This window comes from Calonectris borealis, chromosome 3, assembly GCF_964195595.1.
Source record: "Calonectris borealis chromosome 3, bCalBor7.hap1.2, whole genome shotgun sequence".
In the NCBI taxonomy this organism is placed as follows: domain Eukaryota; kingdom Metazoa; phylum Chordata; class Aves; order Procellariiformes; family Procellariidae; genus Calonectris; species Calonectris borealis.
The window spans coordinates 38097086-38109144 of NC_134314.1; the positions used below are offsets into that span (position 1 = coordinate 38097086).

General features: G+C 36.8%; 1 protein-coding gene across 4 annotated transcripts in view; it reads left to right on the plus strand.

Moving 5' to 3' along the window:
* BCKDHB (branched chain keto acid dehydrogenase E1 subunit beta) overlaps positions 1-12059 on the plus strand; it is a 136654-nt gene that overhangs the window by 37012 nt on the left and 87583 nt on the right. For all 4 annotated transcript variants that reach the window (XM_075145371.1, XM_075145374.1, XM_075145375.1 and 1 more), the window contains exons 7-8: positions 4622-4719; positions 8003-8113. In XM_075145371.1, coding sequence (XP_075001472.1) covers positions 4622-4719; positions 8003-8113 — 209 coding nt within the window. The remainder of the gene's footprint in view (positions 1-4621; positions 4720-8002; positions 8114-12059) is intronic.

A 12059-nucleotide genomic window follows, 5' to 3' on the forward strand; every position in this document is an offset into this window, starting at 1 on the left:
TGAAACATAAGTCTGGTCTCTAAGGTAAATCAGAGCTGTAGCACAAAATATTTCAGAGTGACTATTACATTGATATTGTGATTGCTTGCTATTTTTCTAGAATAATGAATCTGGCTGGATGTCTTCCCAAATGAACACAGATTTGCTTATTCAAATATGTTGTATGCTTATTCAGACATGAGGTAAAACTAACCGTGTTATTAAATGAACATTCATTTCCGTATGAATATTTGCTATCCAAACATGCCTTTGCCCACAAAAGATACAAGAATAAAATTAGGCCTTAAATCTTCACCTTAGTCAACCTTTGGAGAAGGGTGGACATCGAAGTAGCATTGCCTTAAGTTCACCACATTCACACTGTGATGAACCGGGGAGAAAAGGCAACCTCCAAAGTTAAGAGCAGCTTTGCAAGAACATCTTGAAAACATTTTCCAGCTCATTCAAAAAGTAACTCACTCCTTAGATATCCAAGAGCCCTAGTAACACAAAAAGGAGGGAGTGGACTTAAAGCCAAGATCTTAAACTTTGCCTGGGTGTCTGTTAATAGTAAGTTTTAAAAGTTACAGAAGAGAACTGTCTATTTTGTTTGAATGAAATATACTTGCTAAGTTTCATATTCTGCATTAGCTCTGATGTGCAACCAATTTGAAATAGTCCCTATAAACAGATATATGTGTTTATGTATAGGTATATATAACATGTTATCTATGTGCATATATATGTTTATATAGATATATATGTATGTAAGAGATATATCATAAAGCAGTGACTAGATCAGAAAAGAAAAAGAAGTATACTTAGCATGCGTAGTTGTAGCTAGTAGTTGCAGATTTCTTCTTCCCACACTCTGGAGCAGTACAGTGCTGCATCTGTGGCTAAGCCCACAGACTTCAAAAGAAGTTAGGACTGGCCACCATGATGAGGCACAGGGCTCAGCCAGACAAACATGCTGACCGGCCCCGTTTTATGTGCAACTGGCTCCTTCTAGAACACTTTCTGTTTGTTCCCCACTTTGTTCCTCCCCAGCCCTCATCAGCTGGTCTAGTTCCATGCACCCGCCTCCAACACTCTGGGCCCTCAGGTTTGCGTGCTTATCAGTTGCGAAGTCCCGTTTTGCCCATAATTTCTTGGTAGCCCTTCACTCAGTGTGCCTGACCAGGTTTGTTTCTTGTCTTTGTCTCTGTTATGTTTGTCTTCAGGTTTGTGTCTCTCTATATTTTGTTTATAGCTTCTCCTTTTTCTTTATCATCCCATTTAACAAGGTCTTCCATCAGATAATCTTACTGAAAGAAAGACTCCCACATTCCCCATACCCTTATCAATAAGTGGGACTGAACAGGTTTGGTTCTTGTTACTGCCTCCTTTATTGTTGGTTAGGCTTGTGTCCCTGCATGTTCTTCCTTAGAATGGAATGGCTTCTCCCTCTTCCTATTATCCCCTTTTGCATTGAAAAGATCCGTGTCCAGACACCCTTAAGGGAGCAGACGCTCTCTCCTTCCACATAACCTTACAGTGGTCATCAGAAGTTTTGTGTATGTTAATTTGCCTTTTATAAAATTAGAAAGGAGCAAAAAAATGTAAGCCTTTCTGGGTAAGAGTCCAGAGTTAAATATGTAAGTACGCATATATAGAGGGAATTCTGTTACTGGTTAACTTATGAGATTATAATGTTATTGAAGGTGCCATGGTGAAGTCCCCTAAATGTCAGAGATACTAAGAAAATATCTGAATTAAAAAGAAAAAGGAGGCTTTGATTTATAAAAAGTAGTTAACAGCCTGTGCAGTGTCAAGAGCACATAATGATTATGAATCAAAGGAGAAAATGAGTCACCTTGACATTATCAGGTTTAGACATCTTGTGGAGAACCTACTCTGTTTTTTGACCTTTTCAGTTTCATTTAATTGTACTATATATGACATTGGTGGTGTAGAAATAAATACGACTTGCATCAGTGGTTGTTATAGAGACAAGACAGGTAAGACGAGAAAACGTGTTTTCTTTCTGCTGTTCAGACTGCTCTTTTAGAAAAAGCAACAGATGGTGCAGCCTCTTAAATTAACTTGTGATGTCCTTTTTTCTCTGATAATTACAACTTTTTGTTAATTGCTCTATTTGAAATCTGTATTTGAAATATTTGATTTAAAATATTTTATTTATATCTTCAGTAATAGATGAATGGGCTGCTTTGTATATAAACATTGTTGTCCTGGTTTGGTTAATTATTATGGAAGAATATGCATAGAATAATTTCATATGCTACTTTTCATCAGTGTTAGTGGAGGGAGGAGTTTTTGCGAAGGCATTTGAATAAAATCCTGGACTTCCCTATAAATTTCTGACAAGCTGAATTTTGCATTTAAGTGTCAGGAATTCTAGATGAGCTCATCCATGGACATCTTGTTGCAGAATGATTTAGCTATAATAAGAAATTAGTTAATATGTGTAATTGTATGTAACTGTATGTTATTTTTAATCTCTCTAATTCCCTAAGAGGATAAAACCATTAAATAGAAAAGGACCTCTTTTTTTATCATGTACACCTTCCAGTTCTTCCTCTGGTGCATCCCACTCTCACTTCAAAACCTTCTCATTCATGTCAGTTGCCTGGGTTTCCACTCGAAGGTCCCGTGGTATCTTTATAAGGTTCTGGTTCTCCAGGTTTCATGTAGATGACAATCCCATGAAAAAGACAGTTATACAATGCCAATTAGTGTAGTTGTGGGTTTCATTATCATTCAGGATTTCTGCTTTCTTTTGCAGAGTTTTATGATGTGCAAAATCCATAGAAGCCTGGTCTGCTTTACTGTCAACCAGTAATGTGCAGTGAGCAAGGGGTGGATGTGCCTTTCCCCTGTTTCTTTCTCTGCCCTATATTCCTCTAGCCACTTGTTTATTCAAAGAAATTATTACAGGAAGACACTGATATTTTAATACATTAAAAATAATAGTTTGTAAAGAGATTTGATTTTGTGCTATGTTTAAAAGCACCTTGTGTTTAAAATTAAATTTTTTTTTTTCCTTGGTTGAATGGACATGTGTTCTTGAATTATGCTGGGAAAAAAGTTCCTATTCTGTTTTTAGGAAGAATGATTTAGTTAATATGTATGTCTCCTCTGTGCCTGTTCAGATGAAGTGAGATATCTCTAATGTAAGCCTAGGCAAAATCTTTTTTACTGTGAGGGTGGTCAAACACAGGAACAGGTTACCCAGAGAGGTTGTGGAGTCTCTGACCATGGAAATACTTAAAACCTGACTGGACATGGCCCTGAATGACCGGTTCTAGGTGACCTTGCTCTGAGCAGGGTACTTGGACTAGGTGATCTTCCTACCTCAGCCATTCTGTGATTCTGTGAAATTTGTAGTATTTATATATCATTACTGGCAAAAAAAAAAAAAAATCATCTGCCGTAATTTAAAAAAAAATATTCACCACTTGATTTATTGAAAAGTTATGCTTATAACTTGTAAGCCAGGAAAAAGCCTAGGTCATTCTACTTGTATTGGATCTGCTATACCAACGAAGGAAAAATACAAAACACAATTTCTCCTGCTGGTATCACTCAGTAGGATTCTTTATCATAACTTCAAGAAGCAATTTTGTTCAGCAGGAACTCAGTAACTATTTTATGAACCATGAAATATGTTAACAAAAAAAGTAGAGCACCTTCTTTATAAATTGGTTTTGTGTATTTAGAAAAAGTTGAGTAAGATTTTTTTTTCCCCACTTATCACTGGAATTTATTTTGAGCAGTATTATTTGACTTGCTGGTGCATAGACAAGCTCACCTTTAGATGAAAAAAATATTTGTTTTAAAATATGGTATATGGATGTCTTTTATCACAGTTTTAATCATTAAACCAGTCAATGTATCGTGCACTGGAGCATTGATTCAAAACTAGCACAACTGACCTAATGTGTTTCCATCTGAAAACTAGTAAATGGGTCTTAAGTTGAGTGGAACCACCTTAAATGTCTTAGAGAAGACAAGATGCTTAATTTTTGTCTACTCTCTCTAATTGTGATGTGTTTTTGGTGAATAGATGACTTTTTTTTTCAAAGCAAAAATATTTAGACTAATTTAAAACTGCTATAATCACAAGTTCTTGCTGACACTTTCTGTGTAGGTTCTGAAAACTTTTTCCCTCTATTTAGACATGAAACTGTGGAGCATCGTTCTTGGCACGTATCAGGAGGGTGCTGGCACAGCTTTTCCTTCTCATCTGAGTATTAAAGTATAATTTCAAGGCTCTCTTGATGCTTGCTAGAATTAACTGCCGCGTATACTTGAGATTTTTTTTATCAATTGTAGCAGTGTCCATCTCCAAATCTGATGCAGATATTTTGACTTGGGGGTACACCAGGACTTTTTGCTATCATGGTTGCGTAAATGTGTGTAAATTAAACACTACACTGAATGTGTTTTTAACAGTATAATTAAAAATATTTTTAACTGCAGCTAAACCTTTGAAATAAAGGCTAATACTCAATGTGATTTTGGTCTATTGTTTTAGATGGCATTAACATTGAAGAAAATTTTTAGTGTATATTTTTATGGGATAATATTGAATAGTAAAGGAATCTAATGCTTATTTTTCCCTTTGTTTTTATTTATTTAGTGGAACAAGTTCCTGTGGAGCCTTACAACATTCCACTGTCTCAAGCTGAGGTGCTGCAGACGGGCAGTGATGTGACACTGGTTGCTTGGGGCACTCAGGTCAGACAGGCTCTTACAAGCCATTTGTCATCCAGTAAAGCCTAGGCTAAGCGTTAGAATAGAATAGAATAGGGTTAGGTGATGTGAATTTTGAATATTTGAATAGTGTTGCATTCAGGCTCAAGTGCCAGACAATAAACTGCATGCATCTTCCATCGCTATATGCTTGAATAAATGATTGCCAGTTTATATTTATATGAAACCTGCTTTTTATTGTGTAAGAATTTTACTCATTTTTGGTTGAAGACTCTGGAAATGTGGAAGAGGTACCTGTACAGGAGGCTAATGATTTATCCATGATTTAAGAATGTGGCAGTGAGATCTGACTCTGAGGAAGGGAATGGGAAAGGAGAGTTCAAGGAGTATGCTGAAAGAAAAGTGTAGAGTTTTACTGCATGACTTAGAAGAGTGCAGTCTGGGGTTCCCTTTATACAGAGAGTTAAAATCCACTGAACATTAATACAAATAGGGATTGATATAGTTTTGATTCTAAAAGTTATATTTCAAAGCTGTTCAAGAACGTGATTGGACACCGAGTCCAATTTAAGATGTGCAAATATTGAAAAATCTGGTAAGAAAATAATGTTCGTTTTCAAGAATTATAGAAAAGAAATTTGAGTCTAGTTTGGAATTACCAGAAAAATCTTTTTATTGCCTTTAATCTATAATTAAGAAATTGCTATTTTCCTGGCCTAATTATATCTGAGAAGATTTTAGAGGAGACAGTGTTAAACTTTCATCATAAGGGTATTGAATTGATCTCTGGGGTTGTGCCTTTGGTTTCTGTTTTTGTGTGGTTTTTTTTTCTTTTTGTTTGAAATCTGTAATCTTCAGTACTTTTCTGTGATAGTTTCCTTGTCCTCAGACTACTTGATCTCCTTTATATCTATGGTTATTCCTACTACTCTTTGATACTTTGCACTGGTGTTAAATTATGGACTCTTTCAGTATCTTTACTTGTACTCATTTCTCCAGCAGAAAACAGTTTCTATAGTTCTCCGTGTTCCCTTTTGAAAGTGCAAATTTTTGCTCCATTTGGATGAAATCTTAGTGTTCATCATATTCCCAAAAATTGAATTGATAAAGTAATGGCTTGAAAGCTGGCAATGGAGATCTAATAATATCCTGAGTTTACCCAGTAGGCAGTAGTGCAGAGAGGACTTGGAGTGACATCCTTCAAAAAAACTGTGTGCTTTGGAGCTTGGAAAATGTAGGCCAAGTGTTAAGACAGGTGGTTCTTTTGATGTGAATAGTAATAGGACAGATGTGCAGCCCCAATCCCAATTTAGGAGCTGACCAAACCACGGGTGTGGCTGTGTAATACAGCACGGGGACAGAAGCTTAGCGCATATGTAGTAAATCCAGCGTGTTCTGGATGTGCCAGGCTTGTGCAGATCAAATATGTTCAGTGAGTTTGTGCTAAGGGTGTTTGCAAGCTGTGTACATAAACTTGGAACTTGATTGCTAAATGTGCAACCAATCCAGAGTTTATTGTCAATAGGCAGAGTGATTGCATGTACTCACTGGTTACTTCTCGTATGATTTTGGACGTTAGGTGGTTGCTTGGCAGCTGCTGCTCTGGTAGGGTTACCTGACGCTTGCTTTTCTGGGTGGTACTAATGTTGTGCTCGGTGTTTTATGGTCATTAACTAATCCTTATCCCCTGTGAACTAGGTAAACATTCTCACTTATACATCAGAGAAACGGCAAAAACATCCATCCCATGTGTCATGTTGAAAACTCTCAAACCCTCGTATTACAGCCACAGATGCATTAGAAGGTTAAACAAAAACACTGCAAACTATATTTTCTTTTTATTGTTACAATACTTGTATTGATTTACCTTTTAAAATAGTCCTTTGGTGTTTAGCTATTCATATTTGCATTATGTAGATGCATGTTTAAATCCTTAATCATCTTGTTTCAGCATAGTTTTTTGCTCTATGTAGAATTTAATACTGCTCTCTGACCTTCAGGCAACTGACACTGCCTGACCGTGTCAATATTGTTAAATTCTGTTGCCTTTCAGACCAAGATGACCTCATCCAAATAGCTTATTGGGGATGGTCCTTGGCCTCCAACCCCTTATCTATGCCTAGAAGTTGCTTGATGGAGGTCATCTGCCTCAGTCCAAACCTGTATTATGAAACATTGTAACAGTAAGGAAAACATCAGAGTTTGACCACATCATATCAAGAAATTATTTTTTCACCCTCATATCTCATGAGCAAATACTTTTTGCTGAGAGGATAATCTGAGTTATTGTCATAACAATTGTTATTTTCCGTGTTGGAGCATTTGCTTGCTAATATTTGTTTTAGGGAAGCTAATGCTTACAATACATTTTGCTTAAAAGTGTTGTATAAAATAATGTCAAGATACAGTTTTGAATGTATGTAGTATTGCTTTCTTTTCTGTTCTTATCATAACATACCTTATGAAAAGGGTGCTAATAGATATGGATTGTTTTACATCTACTTTGATGCACTTACATATGCTGCTAAATACATTCCTTGACTAGTGGACAGTGAATAATGTGTATTCTAATTCAGTACAAGCCTCTGGCTAGAGGGGAGTAGTTTTTTGTTTTAATAAATGTTAATTAAAATAATCAGATAATGGAACATTTATAATGGTGATATTAAACTGTGTTGGAAGACCAGTGAATGGTCATATTGTCATATTAGTGCCAATATGCTTTGATTGTGGGGGTCAAGACTGGATGTTTACAGGTAATTTTTTACGTGGTACTTACTATCTCTCCTAACTCTTCATAAGATAATGATTTGGAGTTAATCACTCGGTAATCTATTGCACTTTCAGTAAATTGTAGTAAGTGTAGTTACTAGGACTATCTTTGAATGTACATAATGCTTCTTGCAGGATTTCATGTGGCTGCTACATCACAATACATCGCTCTGATGTATTTGGGTCTTAGCTTAGTTACAGCCCTAAAAAACCCTTATCCTAAACCCCAAACTACAAATATAAAATAGTGAGGCCTGATACTGTTCACTGAAAGATACTTTTATAGAAAGCAATAGTTTTGTTTTCAGCAATTCTTCATTGAAGTTAGTTTTTGAAGTGGATACTAGGAATAATGTAACTAGTAAATAAGAAGAATGAACTGAGTAATAAATGGTTATTAGATTACTGAATAAAAAGATTTCTGCTAAACATGCAGGTAATATGTTAAATCACTGCTTGTATTCAGCATGCGTAATTTAGAACATCTTAAACAGAAATTAAATGTTTACTTGGTGATAATACATTGCCTTTTCAGGTACATGTGATCAAAGAGGTGGCAGCAATGGCTCAAGAAAAGCTTGGTGTGTCCTGTGAAGTTATTGATCTGAGGACCATCTTACCCTGGGATACAGAGACTGTTTGCAAGGTAAGGAAATGATGCATGTTAATTTGAAAACACAACAAACCAAAAAACCCCACTAATAACAACAATTTAAATGCAAATAATGATGACTTTGTTCTTTAAGTTTTTTTAAAGGCCTACATTTTTGCTCTATGTTGTATATATTGTTCTGTATTTTTTTATTCTGTATCATATATGAACAGGTGAAATCTTTATCTTTTTTTCCTGCTGTTTTACACCAAGACCTTTATCTAGTTTTAGGTCTGCAATAATGTGCCTTAGTTTTGTTTATCCATATTTCTAGAAATAAATGTTTTGATTTAAGATATGTGAATTCTTGGGCTGGGGAGAAAAGGCAGCATTTACCATTCTCAGACTATCGGATTTGAAATTCATGAAGCCCTTGTCTGCTCTATGAGAGTCTTTGATTTTGGAAAGAATTTCTGTCAAAGCACTGGGCAGCTGAAACTGGAATTTCCATATACTGAGAAACCACGGGAAGTGGTTATTGTACTTACATATACCTTGGTCTGCTTACCTTCCCCGCTCCTCCAGTACTACTTTCTCTTCACCAGCTAAGAACTATTGGGCGGAAAGACCTTAAAGGAAATGGAAGGGGGAGTATTTCCCAAAAGTCTTTGTAAATGTAAGTAAGAATCCCAAGGTACACTTTTAAAAAGTGCCATTTGGGAAATTAAAAAAAACCCACCAAACAAACTGCAGGTTGTTAAAATGAAACCTTGTATCTGGAAAACTTGATTTCCCCCTTCCTGATTATTGCCTAACTTTTTTCCTGTTGTTCTAAATTAGCAATTTTTTGTGTGCATTATTTACAGTGCCTGTAATATTTTCTTTTTTTTTCTTCATTTTTCACTTACCCACTTGATGAGGTACTTTTAACATTGCATGAATAAACTTAGATTCTGCAAAATAAATGTTAGTATTGGCTGCTTTGGGAGTGCTCTTATAGGCAGGTCTTTTCCATAGCTACCTCATGAAAATTAGTCTGACGTCTTTTCCGTGGAAGGATTTTTTGTCAAGCTACTTGAGAACCATGAGAGAAGAGCTGCTACCTGACTGCCACCCAATGGTACAAATGCTGGTGAACGTGCTTTTGGACTGCAATGCTCTGAAAGGTTCTGCAGGTGTTTTTGTCTCTGCGTTATTTACAGCATTAACTATTGGAGCATAGCCAAAGGTTTATCCCTCACTTTATGGTAATGGCTCCCTTGATTTAAGCTTGGACAAGTTGCGTGGGTTAGCAGAATGCTTGCTGCTTCTACTAGGGCTGCGAGTTTCCTTAAGCTGGCAAATCCACACTCCTGCAGGACCATGGCTAACAACTTGTTGGGTCCTAATTCAATCTCTGTACACTAGCTCATTTTATGCTGCTAATCAAGTCACTCTGAAACTTGAGAGATGTCTGTAGCTTAATTAACTCAGGCCTAGTAACTGTAGCGTACTGAGTTAAGATAACCATAGGGATGAGAAGAGCCATGGGCTTGAAAAAGGGATGTGATTCCATCAAGTACCTTCTTTGCCTGCAGTTTCTAATTTAAGGCAATATGGCATTATATCTACAGCTAAGTCAGATTGTAGAGATGTTTAAATAGGGCAGATCAGGCAGACCTCCTTTTCTGGCTCTGTCTCTATATATTTGGAGTATCTTAATTGTGTAGACAAGTGTTTTGTCATTCTGTAGTTGCTCAGTAAGGGGCTTGCTCTTGGTCAGGTAAAATACAAACAGATTAAGTGTGATAAAGGGAAAGATGAGCCATTGGTCTGTTACTCTATGGCAAAGCTTGTATGAATTTTACTGTTACTTTGAGGGACTGCCAGGGGGACTGGGTGGAGCAGATTATGGGAGGAAAGATCCATGTTGGACATTGACTATTAGCAGTGTCCTATTGTCCGGTTGTGGGTGTGTAATGAATTGTGTTCTTACACGCATAGCTATGTGTTGCTTCATATAAATTTGATCTTCTCAGCTGAAGTGTTTTCAGCGTTTGTTTGCAGTGTATTTCAGGATACTTGGATGTACTTTCTATCTGTAAAAAATGAAATGTGTTGAGTTGTTGTCATCAATATGAAAAGAAACTTTGGCAGTAATAAATCCTTTACAATCCCTTCTGGACAAGTAAAATTATTCCTTTTCTTTTAGCTAAACTTTTTTCCTTCTTTAAAGATTTGAGCTGTCATTCTATGAAAACAAAGCATCTCTTTGAAAGAGCAGTTAAGTCTGTTTCGTTGGATTGGACCTGCACTGAAATGCCATCAGGAAAAAATGCAGCTGTGCATAGGAAGTGCAGAGCTGTAGTTGTACAATGTTTTGCAAATCTGTACTTTAAAAATAGATATTCCGTGAAGATTTTCAGCTTATGTTCCATCCTGAACATCTTTTAAGGTAACCGTGGCATAAATAAAAAGATGGAACAGATAGAGCTGTTGCTTTAAAGCTGTTAATGAGTTTACTATTAAGAATTGAGAGAGTTATTTCAAGAGAAATACAGTGCACATTATCTAGGCAGTTCAGCTATTTATTATAATAAATACCAAATAGTAAATGTTTTTAGCATTGCTGTTATGTTAGTATGGCTGCAGGCTGGCCAGTCTAATGGGAGAAATGTTAAATTATCTTTTTCCGTAGATCTTGTCTGTTTTGCTCAGCTGAAAATAATTACTGGTTTGCATTTGGTACTATGCAACACAAACTTTTTAACTTAATTTGCATCCTGGACAGCTTTTAAGGTAATTACTAACATAAATAGAAGAATGGAAACGATAGTTGTAGCCTCATCCCAAGAGGAACCCCTTGGTGCAGTTGTTGCAGATGACAGTGGCTTACAGGGTCAGTTCTGGTGATGGGACTTGTTACTTGCTTCCTAAGATACCAGTGTCGGACCAAGACAGCGGTAGAAGAGTTGGCTGTGCCAGAGAAAGTCCTTGGCTGTCCGTTGGTCTGCTTAAGTCCTCTTTGCGAGCTCTTAAATGGTAATAAGATTGCTTTTACTCCAGTCCAACCAATAAGCAAATCATCAGCTGTTACAGGCTGCCCTTTGCCTCAGTCTATTACTTATGTCAACCTCCATAAGTCTCAGGCCAAGTTTTTATGTTTTTCCATCTTACATATGTGTTTGAAATATGTCTATCATCTCCTTGTCCTGTTGGACGCAGAGGAAAAGGGAAGTGCATGTGATATGCTGCAACCTTATTGCTGTTCTGCTGGTGCTGGGATGCGTGGTCCTCTGCTGATGGGAGTCTGTGCTGTGATCTTATCGGAGAGCAGGACTTTGGGTTTTGACGTAAAAACACGTCCTTCGGTTTTACTGCTGGGAGGGGTGTCCTCTGTGATCAGTACAGGCTGTTATTTTAGTCCTTGGCCTGCTGCTGCTTTCAATCCCTGCACATGCACGTCTCCGATCACGTCTTTCATACCAACATTAACATACCTGTTACAATTCTCCACGTTATTACGATTGTCCTGTCTGCTGGCGCTTTCTAGAAGGCAAGGAGCCTTATCTTGCTTCTTGTAGGCTGTGTGATTGTTCCTAATCCTGTGCCTAATGTTTGGGTTCCCTATGTTCTGTATATGGGTCAGTGTCATGAAGCTTTAATAAAGGAATTGAATTTTAAGAAGTTGTATGCATTTGCCAGTCTAATATACTTTACTCTGCAGGCTTATTTTATTCTTATGCTTACTCAAGAAATGCTGCATTTTTATATAGAAATATTTCTGTGAATTTTCCTTGTCAGCCTATGTAATTTTAAACAAAATCAAGGAGCCTTCATGGTTGGAGTGAGCAGGCCTCATAACCTTAACTTAATTGTTACTATCTTTAGAAGTGAAATAACTTTAACACTGAAGTTTTCAATGCAGCTATTTAAAAATGAGATGCTTTACTTAACTATGCAATTTTAAGCCTAATTTGTCAACTGTGGTGTAGGCATGAAGAAGGACGGGCTGAAATGG